Here is a 23,907-nt window from a genome sequence, read left to right as displayed (position 1 = left end):
TCGGTTGCGATAGAGAGCCGAAATGAGTCACACTTGTATGGCTTATCAAAGTTTGTGAATAGCACCAACTGATGAGGTGAATTAAGCAGCCTTCACGTCTGTTTGCATCGATTCAGTCGAGTGCCAAGGATTATTGTGTGGAGTGTATTAGACTCTCAATGGAGCTTTTATCATCTCGCGGAGTACAAATTTATATCGACTTATACATAATTGTCAATCTGTTCAATCCTCGGAGTAAGTAGGAAGATGTAGTCTCTGCCTACCCCTCCGGAAAAAAGACGTGATTTTATTTATGTATGTATTGCTCTTGTAGGCGATGGACTAGCAACTTGTTCCTATTTGAATCTCAATTCCATTATACAGCCATACAGCTGAACGTGGCCTTTCAGTCTTTCAAGACTGTTGGCTCTGTCTACCCTGCAAGGAATGACTGTATGTATGTAAGAAATAATTCATAATCTTCTACTACTTCTACTTGTTTTCCTGTGCCATGAAAATAATGTTACATTAATATGTAAATTTTCAAGCACAGAGCAAAATATTTTTATTTTCTAAACAAACATATTTATAACATGAGGCCATAGGTTTTAGACACCATCAGTTTGTTATACATACCTACACACAATCACGTCTTTATCTGTCTCCAGTTGCCATCTCACAGCCTAAAAGAAGAATCCAAAATGTATAATCCCTTGATATACTTTTTCAATCTACACGATAAGAGAATCAACATGCTATGTTTTTCTTTGCCATCCACTTGCACTTAATAAATGTGGTCCTATTTTTAAGTGCCAGAAACCACACGGCACAATTAGTGGAGCACGTTAGTTGTAATGTTATTAAACTGATTAAGTTACTATTAATAAGAGTACAGTGCCAGTTTTTATAATGAAAAGGGTTAATATATAATTGACTTCATTTGAACCGAAATCGAAGAGTAAGGTAAACAAGTGGGGCTTTCAAAAGAATTAAGAGGTACAGAATGATGTGTTGTATTGCTTTCTGTCCAAATTTAATTAATTTGTAAAGTTTTCCGAATAAATTTTCTAGTGACCGTAGTACATATATCTTAATTTCGTAGAATATGTAATATTCATCGCTTAAAAGCCAATGTAGTATGCAGAGATCGTGGCAAGTGGAAAGAGGTAGTCTCTGCCTACCCCTCCGGGAAAGAGGCGTGATTTTATGTATGTATGTCAAAAAGCCAATCTATTTATCAAATTGTTCATGGTTTATTAATTAAAAAATTGCTGTGTTAGAAACCAAGAACTCAGATAAATAAATGCTTCAGGTTGTATGTAAAAATAAAATGGATGTTTTTTTGACAATCCGCTGATCATACAATTACGGGGTCGACAGAGTCAACAGTCTTAAAAAGAATGCCACGTCGAGCTGCATGTAAATATTCACAGTTGCTTGCCCATCACCTAAAAGAAGAATCCCAAGTTTATTAGCCGTTCCTTTGATTGGCATTTACGACTTCCACGGGAAAAGCAGCTGGCGCACACTTTGTAGATATCGCTGCCAGAGTCAAGAGGAGAAAATCAAGTTTAAGGTACTGAAAATAAACTTTAGATAGGAGATTATCACTGCATTAAGGTATACGAACATATATCGTTGTCTAATTATACACTCAATGTAACATTGAATAGATTCTGTTATCTTATCTGCTCCAAAATAATAGTAGTTAATTTGAGGTCGTTTGATAAACGTTCGCTGTCTCAGTTATATTAATTTCCATATCTTTAATATCAAAAGCACCGAAATAGCGATTCATACTACTAATTTCATTATTTTTTTATTTGCTTTATCTCCCTTTTATCGCTTACAGATTCTCAACACGTGTGATTTGGGGAAAAATTTATAAAAGTACTACTATATTTAAGAGAGTAAAGATTTCCTATTCGATTTCTTTAATGAAAATTAAATATAAAATAAAAATATTAATAAAATAAAGCCTTGTGATACTAGCAGAGCTGGAAGTTATTTACCAAAGCTCTTTTCAAAATAAAACTGAAGTTTCATTGGTACCAAGAATGTAACCTTTGCTATGCGTCAAACATACTCACTCACCGATTAAAAAAACAATTTGCGTAGATACGTGCTAAACACAGAAACGTCTTCAAAACCAAATCTCACTGTTTACTTTACACATTAACACAATTCACTGATCATGTCAAAGTATTTAGGACAGTTTACACAAGTTTACACTAATTAGCGGTTTCACTAATTAAATTTGTATTAGTTCCATGAATTAAAATTATTTTCGTAGTCGTAGAGCGTACTACGATGCTACAAACTGCTACGACTTCGTAGCTCGTAGCTCAGGAGGGCTCGAGACGTGGCGGCGAGCGGGCATACGATTCACGACTGGCGTTCGGCGAATGGCCTATACATATAAGGTATGCCGCCTTAGAGCCTAACTATACATACTTACGTACCTAGACCGTTTGTAAACACCCGTTTTACTACATACCGCGGTGTGGCGTGCCCCTTATCATGCGATCGCTGATTGTCCCGATAATTTCATACAACTCTGTCACAGTATCTTCATATGCTGATTGTGCAGTGCAATTTGGCTAACGATTTTTAATGGCGATGGCGCTTTTATTTCTCGATGTAGCTTTTAATATGTTATCAACAATTTTTGCTAGTAGGTTTGTGAAGAAATCTCTGACAGCAGTAGAGTCGGCAATAACCCAGTATCCAGAAGGAGATCCCTACCAAGAATAATGAAGCTTTTTGTGGCTCAGCTATGTGGGAAAAGGATAACTTTCAAAGTTAAATCCCATATCTCATTTAATTGTCTTCATTTGGGTATAATATTAGGTAGTATTTAATAAACTTTATAAACGTAAATATATTTCTATTGAACCGCAAATTAGCTTTCATTTATTTATTTGGCACATTCCTGTGATATTCAGCACATACGAAATTAAACAGATTTTTGTTTTAAAAAATCAATACTTTACCAAAAAAAATATTTAATGGTGCCGGTATAGCCAATGTGTCTGATAAACAATGTAAAAAATGTTTATTTATTTTATATCGGTAACTAAGACGCCTATTCTATGGCGCTACAAGCATTTAGCGTTTAGTTCGATGGCTATATGAAGGGAAAGAGATTCACAGAAAGTGGCAGGTTGTTAGCACAACCCCGATAAGAAGTATTCCAGTATTCTATAAGGCTTCCCCCTTATTGACTTTTAGAATCCCCGCCTATTTTATCTTGATTACCAGACCACATTAGAAGCATTTCACTACGAATCCTTGTCGTCTTTTACAACATCCACGGAAAACAGATAAAGTAGCTTTATTCTAAATTCCCCAATTTATCGCTCACAATGTCTCAAATGACTAAATAATGGCTAGCTAGGTTACCTAAACTGCGACCAGTAAAACTAACATTTGTGTGACAGTGAAATCTCTTACACTGTTAGCACTAGATCGAGAAACCTTCTTCTTTTGGATTTCAGAACTTTATCTTTTAAATTGTTTTTGCATACAACATTTTAAACTTGTTAAGTACTTCTGTATGTTTTGTAGGATAATATTTTGTTAAAGCTTCCTGGTTCCGCCTGCATAAAACGAAGGATTCCGTTAATTTCCGTTCCCGCAGAATTTTTCGGGAAATCTTCTCTTAACACATAAGCATCATAAATGCCAATTTTCAAATTACTAGACCCAGCTATATGGATTGTGCATTTCTATGGCTTTCAGTCAATCAATCGGGCCGTTATTCGTGTCGGACCACAAGTTATTAGAACCGGGGTGCGAATCCTTCTCTTTTTGTAGGGGTTCTTTCACACTGCGATGCAAACAACCCATAATTTCGAAGCACGTTTTTGTGAATTAGTACCTCACTCTCATCTCATTAATACAGACATAGTCTTAAAATTAGAAAGAAAACTAATACCGCAATTCCACAAATATTAATGTATGGACGATTGATCCAATTCTAAATTGAACCAATATTAACCCATTCCAAAAGATACCTTGTATCATTCACATCGTTCCGCGTGATGAAGCAACAAACAAATAAACTTAGTTTCACATTTATAATATTAGCTGGAATATTGAGATTAATTAGTCAGGTTACTATAGATGCTTTTTGAAACATTTAAACAGTGAGGAAGTAAATTAGTTTTCTGCTTACATATTTGATCCACCAGGCGCCATAGTTACGCACCTAATCGAACTACCGCAGTACCTAAGACTACATGAAATAGACGCAGGAATTCATGGTTACGGTTTTAATTACAGTCAATAGCAATCAAATTACACAAATTCGCGGTATATTCACCTCTTTTATTCATAGTTCAGCACAGGGTAACTTAACAGGCGGTTGACTGTACACGTAGCCATAGCAAAATATAACTTTAGTATAGGCTAGGTAGGTATTTTCTGATAAAGGAGATAAAACCTAGTGTGTGCCAGCTGTCTCTATACATGCAGATTTTAAAAGACAATCAAGGGATATCACTTAAAACTTAATTTTGTATAATTACGTACATCAATTTTTTTTTTTAAATCTGAAAATCGCACCCGTACCGAAGCATAGATCACTACATAGTATAAAACAAAGTCGCTATTGTAGTCTCTTTGTCTGTATGCTTAAATCTTTAAAATTACGCAACAGATTTTGATGCGGTTTTTTGTAACAGGTAGAGTGATTCAAGAGGAAGGTTTTTATGTATAATAACATCAATTAAATAATGGGGAAATACTGTTATTTTCAGGGTTTCTAATGTGGTGTCGTAAATTCTTACATTTCTTGCCGCTTACATTGCGTACGCAGGCTTAACCTTACCTATCCTAGATAAATACAATGAACACCTTGAAAAGGTCTACTATGGTATATGTCTATCTCCTATCGATATCCCACAAAACCATTTTTTGTCATTTACTTTTTACGGCAAATAATAGCTAATTTTCGAAGCGATTTTAAGCACTACAGCATTATTCCTTATTTAATTAAATACCATAAATAGATTGTTGATTTAACATAGATTTATATGGCCCTTTACAGCACATAATGCCAAATATCTATATATGAAATGAAAAGAAGGCATACATATACATATAGGTATATGAGGCAGGTAAAGACTATGTAAATATTGACTATAAAAAAGTGATGTGGTGCATCCTATTTTGATAAATAAAAATACTGATTTTTTTCCGAATTTTGCACCCGTGCGAAACCGGGGCGGGTCGCTAGTTGATATATAAGTAAGAACTTAGATACTTTGATAAATCACACTGTATTCTCTAAGCAACGAGTTACCTATGTATTACTTCATAAAAAATTTCCCTTATGACAATACGCCGACTCGAATCGAACAAAACTTATAAATCAATCAATTTCAGCTGTCCAAGAAACCTAACTCTGAATGGATTCTGCGCCAAGAAACATTAGGGGAACAAAAATTGGGTAAGTAATATTTCGAAATAAGGTTAAAACAATAAAAATCTTAGCCAAACATGAGACGGGCTTACATATGTGCTATGCGACTGTGTACCCACATAAAATAAAATTATAAATATGCCAGCCATCTGGGTACTCTACCGCAAGTACCTAGAAACCTTGCAAGGACTGTAAGTTTTAAACATTAATTCGGTAATATTATACGTTCTGTACCTAAAGTAAAGATGTCTTGGGCAAAGTCTTGCATAAAGCAAAATGCAAAAAAAAATTTAAGCCAACACAATCTGCCCTGGGTTTTCGTATAAATAGAAATTTTCTATAAAATAACACCTATTTCTGGAGGTCTATTACGAGTATAAACTCTACTAGTTACTTCCATGGTCATCTCATAGGACCTCGGGCTCCTCCTGAAAATTAATAGAGTTATATACATATATACCTATAATCACGTCTTTATCCCTTGCGGGGTAGACAGAGCCAACAGTCTTGTAAAGACTGATAGGCCACATTCAGCTATTTGGCTTTAAGATAGAATTGAGATTCAAATAGTGACGGGTTGCTAGCCCATCGCCTAAAAGAAGAATCCCAAGTTTATAAGCCTACCCTTTAGTCGCCTTTTACGATTTCGTGCCGAGAACCACACGGCACGAAATAAAGTTGAAAACAAAATATAGGTGTTACAAACATACTCAAAATATCATAACCTAAGTGAGATCATAATTTGTAAAAGCGTCCATAGAAAAGAATTTTATTTAATTTACGTGCCGGGCACTGAATTGCCCCCGCCAAGACGAGCCGCAAGCGCGACCCACCTATAAGATTCGTGGTTTTTTAACATTTATGCTAAGCATTACTGAACTTTTGTCATTAATTTCGATAGAAGTTATAATTCTAAACATATAAATATATAAATTCTAAGCATTCCTATTGTTGTAATTATTTAGTTGGACTGAGAACTTTGTGAGTATGGTGTAAAACGCTTGGGACTGAGCTTGAAACGGAAAGTTTTACGAAAGAAACTGTCACTGTCACTGTCAAGTCAACTGAAACAAAGGAACCGTTCAAAACCACGCATTAAATAAATTTTTCAGAAGGTAACACTAAAGTGTTGATCCTGATAGAATTTAAAAATTTTAATGATCGTATTAATATAATTCTTTCAACAGTAAATAGTGCGTTTTCATCAATTAACGATTAAACCTTTTTCTTGAACTGAACAAACAAGCAGATAATTTTATAGATATTTATGGAAGTCAAGGTTCAAAACGCACCATTTACACAAGTAAGGAAAGAGCGCATGGAAAATATTTTCGATAAAGTTACAAAATGGCTGCAGTTAAAAATACAGAAGTAAATAAAAAGGAAATAAATGAACATGACGAAGAGGAGGAAGAAGAGGTTGACGGTGTAGAAGAGAACGAAAACAAAGACCCTGCCAAGAAGAAGAAAAAGAAAAAAAAGAAGAAGAAGGCAGGTTAGGTTTACTTACTGTACTTTTTATCGTCTTATATTTTGCGCACATTTCCTTTTTAGTTTGCGTTCTTATAGATGTTGATTTAACTATGTTTAAATCGACTCGTACATGTTACATTCAATCGAAGAAGCAGAATATAAATGCAGCGACACTTGGTCTGCTTTCGTTTCTTACTTTTTACTCATTTACTTTCTGTAATACTACTTTCCTGGTTCATATTGTATCATCATCTTTATTTGCCTTTTGTCCTGTTTGCTTGGCCTCCCATGACTATGGCCCAAGAATGTGAAGGTCAATGAAGCGACATTTTTTTGATTTGGCATGCATTAGATATGTGCACACATCAATGTTTGGTAACTGGTGCTGTGGTTTTAGTTGCTATGTCAATACAAATGTGCCGTGTGGTTCCCGGCACCAATAAAAAAAAAGAATAGGACCACTCCATCTCTTTCCCATGGATGTCGTAAAAGGCGACTAAGGGATAGGCTTACAAACAAGGGATTCTTTTTTAGGCGACAGGCTAGCAACCTGTCACTATTTGAATCTCAATTCTATCATTAAGCCAAATAGCTGAACGTGGCCTTTCAGTCTTTTCAAGACTGTTGGCTCTGTCTACCCCGTAAGGGATATAGACGTGATGATATGTATGTATGTATGTATGTATGTCAATACAACATAGTCAACAAGTCAAGACAACATTTTTGTTGTGATGTATCTTATTATGAATTACTTTATTACATCTACTTCAACTATATTTTTTGAGATCTAAAATACAATACTTAATATGATTTTAGTTCGTATTCATACTTAATAATTTGCACTACCTACCAGTTTTAACTAAAAATAAATGATTTTTCAGTGGAAAATGAGGCAGGTGGTGAAAACAATGTGGAAGGCAATGAACCTGGCAAAGTCTTGTCATTGGCTGTGGAAGAACCAAGTCCAGAGGGAGAAGATAAAAAAAAGAAGAAGAAAAAGAATAAAAGCAAGTCTGGCAAGGGACCGTCTAAGGAGCAAACAAATCCCCCAACTATACCAATTGCTGAACTGTATCCTGATGGTATGAAATATACATTTTAATGAGTATAATCTGGTCTGTTATATTATTATAGGAACATGTTAGTTGTAAAAGTAATTAGTGGTTTTAAGTGATCATATCTTGGAGAAGCCAATCCAGTGGACATTATTCAGCTGAAGGGAAAGCCAAATTTTACACTTACTTCCTATGTAAATAAAAAGAAAAGTGCCATGTGGTTCTTAACACCAATAAAAAAAAGAATAGAACTGCTCTTCTCTTTTCCATGGATATGGTAAAGGGGATAGGCTTAAAACCACAGGGCACACATCTTATATTTCTTTATCATATACCTATCCCTTAAAGTAATTTGGTTTTAATTATTGATTGACAGGTAACTTCCCCGAAGGTCAAATCATGGAGCATGGTAAAGCAGAGGGTATTGACGAGAGAACAGCAAAGGATCGCTTCACGAGTGAAGAGAAAAGGGCATTAGATAGAATGCATCAAGACATCTATCAAGAGATCCGGCATGCAGCAGAAGCACATAGACAGGTAGACAAAAACAAATTGTAATACCATACATACTTTACATATGTATACCATACAGTCATGTATATATCCTTCGCAGATAAGACAGAGACATCAGTCTTAAAAGACTGAAAAGCCACATTGTAATCCTATTATTCCCAAAAATATTTTGACCATGATTGTGGGTTCGGTAAGTCAGAAAGAGATGGAGTGCTTCTATTCTTAAGTGCTGAGAACCATGTAGCATAGCTGTTGTTGTGTTGTAACATTGAACCTTGGACTCTACTCCCTTGGATATTATCCAAATCAGTATTTCCAAAGATGAGCCCTTACAATCAAACGATCAGTTACTTTGTCTTGTAACATAATTATATATATAGAAGTTCAAAATAAATGAAAATTTTAATAATCAAGCACTATATTTTGTCCCTATAACATGTTTGTAGACTCGTCAATACATCCGCAACTGGATCAAGCCTGGTATGACCATGATCCAGATCTGTGAAGAATTGGAGTCCACAGCTAGACGTCTCATTGGTGAAGATGGTTTGAAAGCAGGTCTAGCTTTCCCTACTGGTTGCAGTCGCAACCATTGTGCTGCTCATTATACGCCAAACACAGGTAATTACATTTTATTAAAGGCTCTTTTAAAGGGAAAAATACTGTGAGCTTGCTTGCTTCACAGAGCGTCGGTTGTCGATCGGTAAGGTGCCCGTTAAAATGCGCAGAAAGTTGGCACTTTGGCCATTACCAATGATGTTCCTATGGTGAGGAAAAACATCGCTAAGAAATCTGCACATTAAGGAAAATGGATGCGTAACCGTGATCATTCCAATATGGGTTAGGTTTTCCAGCTAAGGTTGCAGTGGTCAAATGGAAGTTGCTTAGTGTAAAAAACTGATTCACCTAACCCAGGGTCCATGGCCAAAAGCATACCCCGGGCTCCTCTCCTGAGTAGTGAGGGTGCTACCGAGACTAAAAGCCAAGAGGAAGAAGATTGTGAACTTGCTTCTTTTGAGAAAACTGATATGGATGTGGGCTATGCAATCCTGACAGACCAAAATACAAATCTGGCAAAGTACCATAGGAACAATCACTCTTTGTGTACCTAAAGTAGCAAAAAATTTTTGTTTTAGCCTTACCAAAATCAATTGCTCCTTGCTGGAAAAACATTAATAATTTTAGTAGAAATTTTAAATATGTACATCAATACAAAACTAGTTATTACTTCAATCACCAGGTGACGACACAGTCCTTGAATACGACGACGTGGTGAAGATAGACTTCGGGACTCACATCAACGGGCGCATCATCGACTGCGCCTTCACGCTGCACTTCAACCCGCGCTACGATCCTCTAGTGAAGGGCGTGCAAGAAGCCACTGAGGCTGGCATCAGGGCTTCCGGGATAGATGCAAGGCTGTGCGATGTTGGTGCTGCAGTTCAAGAGGTAAATACATGCATACATATTTGAAAAGACTATCTTTTTCTGATTGGCATATAGCATTGTTGAGTTAGTATCTCGTTTCGAACTTCGGGAGGCTAACTCGATCTGTGTAATTTGTTTTGTAAGGATTTTTGTTTTGGTTTCAGGTTATGGAGTCACATGAAGTTGAGTTGGATGGCAAAGTGTATCAAGTTAAGCCTATTCGAAACCTGAATGGTCATTCTATTGGGCCTTACCGTGAGTAATTAAAAATTAAAAGATAAACCGTACATTAAAATATTTTACAGCATCAAGTTGAAGTAAAAAAAAATACCCTAGAAATAATATCTATTCTAAGACCCAATCAGTCAAATCGAAAACCGTTTAAAACATAACTATTCTGTAGTAACTATTGTTTTATTGGACTAAAACTATGTTAGTATGAGCTTTAGTTTTAATAGAATACATATTTCTTAATGTTAAGGAATCTTATAAAAATGTTAAAATTTTAAACGAATCTAAAAAATCTTATCATTGATTACCAGGAATCCACGCCGGTAAGACCGTGCCCATAGTGAAAGGCGGTGAAACAACTCGCATGGAAGAGAATGAGTTCTACGCGATCGAGACGTTCGGCTCGACGGGCCGTGGCCAAGTGCACGACGACATGGACTGCTCGCATTACATGAAGAACTTCGATCAGCAGTTCGTTCCTTTGAGGTAAAATACTTTGCCCTTCCCTCTATCCTATAATTGCAAAATTTCATGAAAATTGGTTCAGTAGGTTTGACTTGAAATACGGACAAAAACTAACAATATTAATAAGGATAAACGTCACATGTTTAATCTGATGAATTTTAGACTTTCTTCCCTAGGTCATTTCAAATATAAGCACAATAGGGAACATGCAATAATTTTAGTTTTGATTTCATTTTAAAGAATTCCATGTAAAATAGGTCTTAACATATTAAAAAAATTAAAACAATCTAATTTATCGTAAAAAAATGCGGCTTTAGACTGATCGTTTAAATTTTCGCGCCAAAACGGACCTACACTTCCAATGACGTCACACGTGTCTGACACTGGTCGTGCTTGCCTTCGTTGATTACAGTGTTTCCACAATGAGGGGAAATTCCCCTTTTAAGGGGTAATCAGGGTCCAGAGGGGAAGAAAAAGGGGAAATACTATAAAAGGGGAATTTTAGGTAATCATGTATTAAACTTTTAGTTACAACAAAAGTGCCAAAACTACAGCAAAATAATTTTTGAGGGGAAAAAAGTTCTGAAATGGGGAAATCGGAATTGAGGCATGGGGAAAGAAAATTTTTATAGTGGAAACACTAGTTGATTATCTTATCATAAATTGCAAATTTTCTCGACTTTCACTAAGTTTTTTGTAATAATTTAAAATGGAATATCCATCCACATCAAGTGATCACAATAATACCGAAAAAATTCAGATATAAAGTCGTGTTGACTCATGTTTTGTGCCTATGTGTCCATCTACTTCAACAAAGTTTCCAAATGCCTGTGTAGATCATTTTCTAATACCCCAATTAGACTATAGTATAATCATTTGTTGTGCACTTGTGAATCACCTTTAATTAAAATTGAATAAAAACAATATTTTCGAAGCATAGTTTTATTTAATAAATTCATGAAATTCTTGAAAAACAAAAAAAAGTGCTTAAATATTATATATATCTTTTAATTTCGGAAATACAGCATCTATCCAGAATTTCTTTGCAATATTCATTACAGATACAATGATGTTATCAAATTGCACACAACATTTGCAGTTGCACTTGTGTCCAACATTTTGGTGTTATTTTATTGTCTTTCACATAGAAAAGTATGGCAGCTTCGGTTGAAGGACATTTGACTTTTATTGTATAATTTTCAGTAAACCCGTCAGGTTGCTGTTGCTCCAAAAATAGGATACTCGGCATTAAGAAGTAGTCCAGCTTCTTCAATTTCAATCTGAATTGCAGAAACAAAAATATTAATTATGTACTACAAAAGCCTTGAACCAAACATTACAAATTTCTTTTATTCAAAATATTCAAACAAACAAAAACCACCGAACTTACCTTTTCTTTCTTGCTACTCTGAGAACTTTTTTTTCTAGTATTTTCCCTCTACTCATTGAAATGGAAGTAAATTTTGAATCATCTCCCATAATTGCGTTCAGAAGGGAACCATTTATAGTTTTACAATGAGCGGCTTCATAAAAAGTTGAGCCAGTAATTCTGCCGTACCTGTAAAATAGAAAAATAAACTTATATACAGCTAATATGCCAATCAAGTTTATGTTATGTGAGTATGATAATGAGTTTATTTTGTCAAAATATTTTTTTTATTCATGGTATGTTAGTGATAAATACAATAAACAAAACTAAGCTAGAAGTCTTACTACTTACTTCAACTCAAACCACATTGGTGAATCACTTTGATGTTTGGTGGTGGAAAATACCATATTTATATTATCAGTGTTGGTCATTTGCTTTGATAATGCTTCAAGAAATGATTCTGGAGAGTCCAACTTTCCAATCAAGCTTGAACACACCTTATGAATGCTTGTCTTCTTGAAAGTAGCGAAGAATACTTCCCCGACAATCATTTTTATTGACAGCATCTACAAATTCTTTTAAAATATCCACCTAAAAATATGCAGTTATTATTGTAACACACATTTAACTTCTTTTCAATCTCTTTAAATAAAAAAGCTAGTTAGCTAGTTGAGCTAAAATATAACTGCTATGTTTAGAAATTGCTGAATAAAATGCAAACAACGTTTAAAAACATTCATGCATACCGTACTAATTTAGTGCCTTTCATTTCTACACTTGAAAAATCTGGACTCACGACAAAAAAAGTTACTACTATGTCGACACCAACTTTTGGTAAATTTTTGGAGTCTGTTTTTTTAAATCCAACTTCCATTTTTATTAAAAACGTAAATAATAAGCACTGCTGCCTATTAATCGCAAAGTTAACTTCTAAAAGTTGACACAACACGAGTGACGTCACTGAACGCTGATTGGTGTTTTGAATTGCGTTTCGTTTAACGTAATTTTAATTCGTAATAATTGCTAAAAATCAACATAATTTAAAATAAAAACGTTGAAGAAGTCCTTTTATATTTTTTTAACATTTTATACGTAAAATTTTCATAAATATCATATTTGCATCTTCCCTATTGGTTAGTTTTGCATTCATAAAGTCCGCAATAATGTTGTTCCTTTTTTATTTAAATGTTGTCATTTTCAGATTGCAATCGTCAAAACAGTTGCTGAACTTGATCAACAAGAACTTTGGCACGTTGGCTTTCTGCAAGCGGTGGCTGGAGCGCGCAGGCGCCTCCCGCTACGCCATGGCTCTGAAGGACCTCTGCGACAAAGGCGTCGTGGACGCCTACCCCCCTCTGTGCGACATCAAGGGGTGCTACACTGCGCAGTTCGAACACACGATCCTTCTCAGACCCACCTGCAAGGAAGTATTATCTCGCGGTGACGATTACTAGCAGTAGTAACGAAACGTACTCCGTAACGGAGTGTTTTAGTCGCATAATGTAAATATTGCCATGGATTTGTAACATTAACCAGACAAGAGAAAAAGCGCTGTGAAGACTGATTTGAAATAGTGAAAAGCAATAACCAATTTCTCTCAATGCCTTAAACTCTTATGCAATTTTGTAACGTGATATATAACAGATTAATAAAATATTAAGTATTGACATACAAAACGCACAACAGATACAAAATGTGCTGATTTGCTGACCGGAGACGTGACGCTATCTTATTAATTTAAACGTAGCCATTTCTCTTTATCACATAGATAAATAATTTGTATTGATATGCACAGGCCATTGTTTATAAAAAGATGAAGAGGCTTTAAATGTTATAGTAATCGGAATTAACAATGTTTACAATGAATACATATTTAAGTATAGAACATACCGTTGAACTCACGAAATAAAGATATACGTCTTCACGGCTACAATCTATGAACTGTAAATCCCTTTAGGTATTTCTCAGCTCGTGGACGATTTACTTATATCCAATCTATTCTTGTATGTCCTACTGGCAGTGTTTTATTAAATCGTAAGTTGTATTAGACTTCGCATTAGAAGTCGAGTATTTACTTTATTATTATCTAATTATTATGAATGTTCTTTAAAACCGTGTTAATGCTTTATTTTTCAATTTACCTAAATGTTTTTCCGCGATATAATAAATTTACTAGTTGACAAAATACTTTTGATTAATTAGTATTAACAACTAATCTAATAGTTTTCGTAAGTTGCTGTGGAAATATTTTTCATTCGTAAGTACATATTTTCTATTGTCGTCTTTAACATAAGTGTTTGAAATACAAACTGTGATGACATGTGAAGTTTAGACTTTTTGAATATATTTTGTTTTCATCGAGTGTTGATAGACTGTTATTTTCAGGCAATATAAATAGGCTACTGATACTTTAGTACGTTTAACGAAAATAAAGTCAACTGATATAAATTTGTTTTCATTTCATATTTTGGGTTTAAAAGGGGTTGAAAATAAACAATACAATTAAGCATATTTTATCTGTTTAATTTTTAGGAAAACACTATCTATAACTACTATCGCAAATAGGTTATATGTGTACACTCGTTTCTTTATCCTATATCGTACAAAATCTTTCGTCAGTAACAAGGCCTATAAAAATGTATACAAAACCGCAATGTTCCCACGCTTTAAAAATCTTTTTAGAAACGAGTCTTCCCATTCTTGGAAATAGGTACAAGAGGATGTTTGACAAGAGACATTGCCAGATATGCCAATACGGGAACTTTTTGGTACTCCAAGGCAGTGAATCTTCTCTCGTCACAAAAATAACTTACAAATAATAAGTTTGTTGCTTTTATACAAGATCTCGAACTACCTACTTGTGAGTGCCAATCTGTATATTTTGACATTTATCACATCCACTTACATTTCTTGTATTTCTTTTTGAGGAATTTGTATACCTACAAACACAATAGAGAAATTCACTCGTGTGACTTCATCTTGCCTTTGACTGTGATATATTCATTGATAAAAGATATTTGGATAAACTAGTAATCAGCAGTGTATTAAAGATACAGAGCAATAATAAGAAGCCCACGTTACCCACTCAAGATGTTCTGTGCTATTTACAAACATATTTTCCAATGCTATGTAACTACTGACAAATATTTCTCCAAGATATAGTTATCCAATACAAAAAGACATAAAAATATCGACATTCATTGCTGTTACTTATTGCATCACTTGCAAAAACTAATTTAGGATGCCGAGTCAGGCGTAGGCCGCACCGGTTATCGCAAGATTTTTAAAAGTCCCGTCATCGTTTTGCTTTTGTTGTTTTTACTAATAAGTAAATGCATTTTCCTTTATTACTCTGCTCTGCTCACTTAAACATCATTTTAAAAGTAGCGACCGTAAGTAACTTTATTGATCAAGTTTAGTCTTACCACTACCATTTCATTATAATTGGGGCAAAATGCCTTTTATCATCTTAATCGAATTTTATATTGATGTCAAGAAATGTTTATCATTATATCAGTCAACCTGACACAGCATCCCCTACATTCTGGGGACATATTAAATCTAAAAATCCTTTTCGACTGTCACAACAATTCACGTGCAAAACTTGTACACATCTTACATTATTACTTGCCAATAATTGTAAACACGAAAATTAGCCAAATACAACTAGCGGTATATTATTTTTCAACATCTTTATTTTACGCATACAAGTCTACATTCCTATAGGTATTATCATAAATCGTGTTTCAAAGTCGGCACCTCCATTATTTCAACTGTGCCAAAATGTAATACAAAATAATACTCATAAAAACTATTTTTGGGTAAATATACAAAATCAATTAATTTAAGTGATTACTTGTGTCAACTTTTTCGAAGGTTGGGGCTTCAACGTGTATATTATTTTAATAAAAATAAAATAATCTACAGGCAATCACTGGCTTTAATACCGCCACTTCCGTATGGATACTTGTATACAAAACTAACTTAGATCATAATGACACAGCTGAAATAATACTTAAACAGTATTATTTAGAATTTTTTAATTAAATTATATTCATGTCTACGTTTACGAATAATGTACGTATATTAAGTATAACATAGGCCTCCCAACAGTCTAATTTGAACCTTCGGTGTACATGTAAATATGGTATAAATAACATTTTATTAAGTAACGAAGCTATCAACCAATATTTCTTCGCCGTTTGTCAACTGACTAGACTATTTTACATGCGTGTAGTCTCTTTTAACGTAGTAGGTACTACATATCCAAGTAAGAAAGTAGCACCTAAGTACCTAAATGTTCAATAAACATGAATAACATTCATACATTGATAATTTTGTTTTACAAAATGTTCATAGACTACAAAATATTTAATAAAACCAAGATTAAAAAATACAATAAATACAATCAAGCTTTTAAGTATATTCACACGAAATTGAAAACAAATCAAACTAATAGTATATAATGTCTTATACCGAACTGGTAAAGTATCACAGAACGTAACGATACCTAGCTAAACTATGCAGACCTACATCTTTCTAGCGTTTACGCGCGTAATGCTAACTCCGCGAAATATGAGAGAAAAATATGAATCAGGAATGACATTCTAATATTTCTGTCCGATGAAAGACGAATAGCTTGATAAGTAGGTTGATACTACATAACTTACATGAAATACTGACTGTGAAATAAATATAAATGCCGATTTATATTTTATATTTTTGTATGAAAACCACAAAGAAATGGTAAATGGAAACATTATGTATACTTGTTATGTATAGAAACTCACTCCTACTTTATTTGTACAAGTGTGTGCAAAAATAATGTTCAACTAGTAATTTTATAGATAATTCGCCTGAGGTTTAAGAAGTTTGCATTCTGCGCATACACACTGCTATCATTGTATCCAAACAGTACTCTATATCTGAATTTGGTCAAATTCCCGAATCATTCTATCATAAACAGCAAACTCGCTAAATAAGTTATTATTTAAAGTTTGCTTAAGTATTCTGGGAGCCTTAGCTAAGATTTTTGCTAAAATTACTTATACCATGAGTTAATAAGGTACAAAATTAAGTATTGGTACTCATAGTTTTAAAATATTTCTAAACACTAGGTTCTGAGAAAATGTTTCCTATAAAATTCGATTACATGGCATTAAGTTAATCTATTTAGCATTTAATAAATTTTCGTTGTCTCCATTATTAATGGTGTTTGTCAGTGTATAAGGCCAGTTGTATATAGACTGCAAAGGTACATGTAGCAACTCCACCAAGTATCGGTAATTTGGCTCTGTAACAATCAAGTATGATATTAGCTAATCATCAGTGATGTAAGATGCTGAGAAGGAATCAATTACTGTGGGGGTTATCCTTAAAATTTGACAAGGCATTAATAATTTATGTTATCTCGATTCTCTTTCTTTTACGTTAATTTCAAAGACAGAGAGTGGAAACAACCCCTTATTCCTTATCAACGTTAGTATAAGCCCGTTGGGAATGTCATGAAAAATAAAGACGTTTAGACAACTGTTCTTGTAACCATGATATATGCTGTCCTGGTTCCTCTGTTAGAAAATCGGACGCGTGCGGCACTCACACCAATAACTTCTTATTCTTGAATCATGATAAAAGATTTCAAGTTCTAAAGGTTCTATCCAAAGCTGATAAAAAATTAAATATGAATAAAAAAAATCATGCGGTAAAATTGTTAAATCGGCTAAATTAAAAACCTTTATTCACAAATTAGGAATCAGGTTACCGTGTTATCTTGCCTTATCATATTTCGTTCACCAACGTCATAGGACATTCACGAGAAGCTTTGCTTAGGCCAAAACCCACTTATCTTTAAAATACGAATATCAAAAAAACGATAATGATAACGTATTTATATTGTTTTACATCAATTTAAAAATATACAACACGCCTTTTAGTTGTATGTTTGAAATGTTATTTACTAAACATAATATTTGAGTTTGCACATGTGTAAATCACGATGTTTATTTTACGTAACGTACGTGGTCAAAATGAAAAAGATGCATGCAGTAAAATTCACTTTTAATAGCTCTACATTTTATGGGATAATGATGCAATTCCCACAGTCAACACTTACCATTTTCAGGATTGATATGCCCTTTACGTATCAAGAAATCCATCAGGACTGGGGCACTTGTGGTTTTGAATTGGGGCGTGAGTGCCCTCTGGATACACTCGTCTGCGGTCAGCAGTTCGAAACTTTCCACTTCACCGTCTGCGTTGCGCGGCATAAAGTCCAGCGGGAGTTCCAAGTCGTACACATATTCCGTATTAGGGAAGAGACCCCTTTCGCTCTCGAAGAAAAAACTGAAACAATTTTTTAGGTTAATGAACACAGATAACATCAATTATAAATTAAATTATCTTAGAAACAGCTATTCCCAAACTCCATTTTTCGTTCTTATTGAATCCAATTTTTAAATATATAGTTTCACTCTCGTGAGGATTCAAGAAAAAAGAGTAGCCTATGTTACTCCCGTAGGTCTATTCTGTGGGTCTATTCTTTAGTGAAAATCAGTCCCATAGTTTTTTGGTTGTTCGTTACAAACATAGAAAAATATAAATCTTTTTTTCTCTTTATTAATAGTGTGTATGTGGATAAACGGATCAAGGGCCCTGCCTGAATTGTTTCTACCACTTGGGATAACACGTTGGGAACACGTAAAAGAGAGAGCAAGAATAGATCTTTTACATTTTATTCTATTATCAAAAGAACAAACGAGATGTTGTTCTTTTGATTTATCTACAACTAGCGACCCGCCCCGGCTTCGCACGGGTGCAAAATTATAAATGTTATTATACATAAAAACCTTCCTCTTGAATCACTCTACCTGTTACAAAAAACCGCATCAAAATCCGTTGCGTAATTTTTAAGATTTAAGCATACAGACAAACAGACTAAAATAGCGACTTTGTTTTATACTATGTAGTGACAATTAGCCTACAGAGCAGGATAATGGGCTCCCAGGTTATGTCATCCATCCTAGATTAGGATTTTTGGTAGTATCTTTTAAGAAGTTAAGAAAAACTAGCAAAGAATAAAGATACATACATCAATATTTTTATCACGTGCAATCTGTCCCTGATTGTAATGTGCCGTAATAGTAAATTATGATTGATAACACATTTTTCTTGGGGTCAGCAGATAACGGTCAGCGAACAAAAGTCCAATATTGAAACTAACGAAACAATTTCATGAATTGATAAAGATACTAAATAAATATTACTAATTTCGTGATACATTTCGATTGGTACATTTTATCTCAAATTATAGATACATAACAATTATCATTAAGAAATATTTTCTTCTGAATCTTTAGATTTAAGTTTTAAAAATGAAGTAAATTACAATAGCGATGATAAAGTAAAACAACGCGTCCCTAATGGGAATCATGGACGCAAGCGCAACATATGGTTAAAGTAACATAAATGATAAGATTTAATTCACAGACAGATCTAGCTAAATCACACGAGTGAATGTACTAGCATTATTGTTTGACCTCAAAACTTTTTATCGTACTTTATTGAGCTGTATCTATAAAATCTATCAAAAAAGTTGATCAATGTTCCATACATTGATCAATCTTTATAGAAAGTAAAAAAACTTGTCATTCTTGCTCTTTATAACAATGGTTGAACTTTTAGTTTCTAGCTAAATTTATGTATGTTTAAAGCCATGATGAAACATACATAAAGATCGCGCTTCTTTCACGGAGAGGTAGGCAGAGACTACATGTTTCCACTTGCTATGATACCTGCATATTTCTTTCGCTTCATCCATATTTAAAAAAAATTTAATATCAAATAATTTGGTGTATTCGCTGGACGTCGATTTCGCACAACGTCGATCCATCCGTGTTTGCATTCTCGTGACGTCGATCCGCTTATGATTGTATTCTCATAAAGTCGATTCTATTGTTTTACTACTTTCCAACATAAGAAAGGTACAGTCAAACACAACATTTTTATTTAAATTTTTATATTTCAATCAACAGGTAATATAACGTTAAATAAACAGATTATAGCGACCTTTGTTTAATTATCCAGAGACATTGGAAAGATTTAGTTTAGAAGCCGTTTGCTTAAAAATCCCAGACGCATAGATTTTTACAAAGGTTTAGGACTAAAATTTTACTCCTTAAACCTTTAAAAAAAATATAAGTATCAATAGGAACACGACTAACATAATCAAAGCTAGGTAGAACATTTAAAAAATGTGATTTTTTTTATCACCGTTATCTCCTATTATCATTGGTTCGACATTTAGTCGTACGACTGTCATCCTCCAATAGGACGACAGGAAATTTCTAAACCAAGCGCAGTTCTCTCGTGTGTTCAACGTCGTGTGCTGTTAGAGCTGTTTGTACTATGTAATATTTAAGTTTTCATAAATACTTGCATGGAAGGTGCAGGAACCTACACATTTAAAAGAATACAACAAAATTATTATTACCTACATACATAAAAATCACGCCTCTTTACCGGAGGGGTAGGCAGAGACTACCTCTTTCCATTGCCACGATCTCTGTATACTTCCTTATTACCTACCTATATATATTCTTTTTTCGCTCGATTGTACTGCAAAAACATTGTAGATTCTTTTAATTTATAAAGTTTTAAAATTTTATTGGATGAATCGATGTAATGCGAAGAAAAGCCAGGTAATAACTGTTGGATCGATTTTATGCGAATAAAAGCGTAGGTCTCGATAAAATCGACGTCGTGCGAAATCGACGTCCAGCTAATACACCAATAATTTCCCGGTGGTTCCCGGCAGTTTAAAATAGGACCACTCCATAGTTTTCCCACAGATGACGTAAAAAGCGACTCAAGGAAAGGCGAATAACTTTGGGATTCTCATGTACGCGATGGGCTAGTAACCTGTCACTATTTAAATCTAAATTCCATCATTTAGCCACAGCTGAACGTGGCCTTTCAACCTATTCAAGACTGTTGACATTGCCTGCTCTGCAAGGAATATGACTATGTATGTAAATAATAACTAACCTAACACAGCCAGCTGGGATTAGTTTTTTAGCCAGATCTCCTTCGACAGAAGCCTCCTCAGCCGCTTCTTTGATAGTTGTCTCTAATATGCCATAGCCAACAGCGAGACCGCCGCTCACAAAACAATCCCATTTGCCTAGGAAACAGAAAAATGTCTTTTATTAATTATGCAAAGAAAAGCACAGTGAAAATTTGTGCCCAGAGAAACACAGTGGAGTATGCAAACTGTAAACATTTATCAACCATTTTTTTTGTGTATCACTCCATATTAGTAATATGAATAAGTTTGAAGCCAAACAATACTAACACAATGAAAAGGATTGATTTTTTATAATTTTTCTTTTTCATACGACTACGAACTCTACAACGCGGAAAACACCACCTTTGACCTCAAATCGCCCTTGTCATCCAAATTTCGTATAAAGAAACTATATACGGAAAAAAATATTCCAGTTGTCTGGTCCAAGTCTAATTTATTATATCTGTGGAGATAAATAGTCATACAAGGTCAAGAGTTCAATGTAATTTGTCGCTGAAATACATTATTAATTATTATGTCCAAAAATCTATAAGTATTTTTTATTTTGTATTGTTAAGTAGGGCAACAGGCAGAAGGCCCACATGTAATTTTAATGGCCAGTAATTTTGTTATGTACTGAAAATACTTAATATGAAACAGCTACTACCCCATAAATAAATCCATAGTATGTATCCATGACTTGGAGAAGACTAAATATTTATTTATTGATTGATGTACACAAAATTATATACAGGAGCATTTATTGCAGTTATTCTAGTACAAAGGAGCTACTTATTTCAAAAGAAATCACTTGCAGTTTTATATATTTCTTTTTTATTATTTTCTATTTTAGTTTTATTTTTTTTCTTCTCTTTTAAAATTAATGACTTCGAATCAAAATCTCCATTTCTTTTAGTAGTTACCAATTAAGAATGCCAATTTTCACAAATTCATTAAAATACAGATGGTCAGAATCAAATAAGAGCCATTACAGGTCAATTAAAGGTTACAGATAGAATAATTTTATTTTCATTTGTGACCTGCTGTTGATAACTGCAGCTCCAACACTGTTCAATTTAAATTTCCATTATTCCCTGTTCTATCGGGAATCTTCTGAAAAAAATTAGCTTATGTTTTTCTGAGGATCTTTCTCAAAATTGACCCATTTGTTAAAATATACCACATACATTTGTGTTTATTAGTTATAAATTTTATTTGTTATTTATAAAAAATAATTACAAATAGGTATTTCCTTTTTATGGTATTAGCATGGATTTATATTGATTCAACTTACCTGGCCAAGTTTGTTTAGTAAAACTTCTTTGTTGCAGCCAAATACACAATCCTTTGGTGGGATGCTGCAAGTATCCAGTAACACTGACACCGTAATTTCTGATTCCAAACAGGCAAATGGCACTGCGGTCCATTTCCAGCAGGCTCTCATGATAGAATGGCGTACTTACTTCAAAACACTAAGAACAAAAATATTTTGGTAATTTCAAAAATAATAGGCTATGAAAAAAAAAAGTTTTATTCAAGCAGCAAATATGATTTTTATTTAAATGCTTCTTGATAATGATATAATAGCAAGGCTAGCAAAAAATCAATAATTGACTAATTTAAATGAATAAAAATACACTTGTGTTCTTGGAATAAATCAATGAATATGAAGCCATGCCATACTTATTAAGGATACAAGGGCATATACTTCAATATTCTAAGCTATGCTTTTATTCTAAAACTATACTACAACACTTCACTAAGAACTTTAAAAATCATCATATTGATAAAAATCAAATTGCAATACAAACCTCATCTCTCCAACCTTTTAGAGCACAAATTTCATTTTCTTTTCTTAATTTGTTTAAAACTTCAGCAACTTTATTTGTTCTTTCTTTATAATCACGAAATGCTGGATTAAGCTCCACATATTTATCATTAATACTGAATATCTGCAAAAAAAAGGTAACTTTTTTATAAGTTTTCTACTAATGATATTCAAAAATATTTTAAGCAGCCAAGTGTTAACTCAAGCCAATTGGGAAAAATAACAAAAAGCAACCAGTGAAAAATTGCTCTTATTCCTAAGATGTACATCTAATTCCAGATCTTTTTATAAAAGTTAATTTAATAATTTTATTTTATGCCTTTACCTCAGGAAATCTTTGAAGATGTTTCATAACATCGGATCTAATAAGACCAACTTGGCGACCAGCCACTATAAATGGTTTACATACTCCTTGATGTAAACCTGCAATATAATATCACGTGAAATACTTAAAAATTTTTGCCACCGCATTATGTAAACAACATAAAAATATTGACATAGGTACCTGACAAGTAAAAACAGTTGAATTTTCTGGCTAATTTCAACAAGTCTGAAATGCTGTTCTGGCCTAACGAATTCATATCTTTCATATTTTTATTCCCATTCAAGTTAAAATATTGTTCAAATCTGTAGAGATTATAGCGTGATCAATGTCGTCAGTTTTTACCACATTCTATATTTTCTATATACTTAATACACCAAATGTTTCATAAACCACTCCAATAATTTCATCAAGGCACGGCACCAAAAATAATTAACTAATATTATTGGAAATGCAAAGCGAAAGGAAATTCTTCAATTGCAATTCCGCAGTACGAAAGAATTGAGAAAACCAAAAGAATAAAAAAACCCTAGCCATAGGTGTAACACAACAAACCCAATCGAATTCAATTCAATCTGCCAAACTGCCAATGCGGAATGCCAAATTGGCAAGAGTAGGTCGACCACAGACAAATCGAGTAGGTACCAAAAACAAATTAGAACCGATTGTTATTAAACTCATTCTTTTTTTTTTTGCTTTTTAAAGTCGGTTATGTTATATTTTTAAATTTCATCCTTTTTAATACGCTACGGAGGTGT

General features: G+C 33.7%; 3 protein-coding genes across 3 annotated transcripts; 1 reads left to right on the top strand and 2 right to left on the bottom strand.

The window, feature by feature from the left end:
* The first annotated feature begins 6,687 nt into the window (after positions 1–6,687).
* LOC106133186 (methionine aminopeptidase 2) lies at positions 6,688–14,098 on the top strand. Its single transcript, XM_013332836.2, has 8 exons — positions 6,688–6,899; positions 7,759–7,959; positions 8,309–8,469; positions 8,892–9,066; positions 9,686–9,894; positions 10,038–10,128; positions 10,416–10,590; positions 13,140–14,098. Exons 1-8 carry the CDS (start codon positions 6,752–6,754, stop codon positions 13,390–13,392), a joined length of 1,413 nt encoding a protein of 470 aa, XP_013188290.2. The 5' UTR covers positions 6,688–6,751; the 3' UTR covers positions 13,393–14,098.
* On the bottom strand, positions 11,645–12,902 carry LOC132901881 (uncharacterized). Its single transcript, XM_060944931.1, has 3 exons — positions 12,290–12,902; positions 11,960–12,127; positions 11,645–11,849 (listed from the first exon to the last, which is right to left on the bottom strand). The coding sequence occupies exons 1-3, from the start codon at positions 12,502–12,504 to the stop codon at positions 11,645–11,647; spliced, it is 588 nt and encodes a 195-aa protein (XP_060800914.1). The 5' UTR covers positions 12,505–12,902.
* Positions 14,099–14,440: 342 nt separating the features above from the next.
* On the bottom strand, positions 14,441–23,753 carry LOC106133208 (uncharacterized). The gene is made up of 7 exons (XM_013332857.2): positions 23,333–23,753; positions 23,153–23,250; positions 22,811–22,951; positions 22,294–22,471; positions 20,981–21,116; positions 18,051–18,280; positions 14,441–17,231 (listed from the first exon to the last, which is right to left on the bottom strand). The coding sequence occupies exons 1-7, from the start codon at positions 23,415–23,417 to the stop codon at positions 17,107–17,109; spliced, it is 993 nt and encodes a 330-aa protein (XP_013188311.1). The 5' UTR covers positions 23,418–23,753; the 3' UTR covers positions 14,441–17,106.
* Positions 23,754–23,907: the final 154 nt, after the last annotated feature.

This window comes from Amyelois transitella, chromosome 7 (assembly GCF_032362555.1).
Source record: "Amyelois transitella isolate CPQ chromosome 7, ilAmyTran1.1, whole genome shotgun sequence".
NCBI lineage: Eukaryota > Metazoa > Arthropoda > Insecta > Lepidoptera > Pyralidae > Amyelois > Amyelois transitella.
This window is presented reverse-complemented; position numbering and strand designations above follow the sequence as displayed.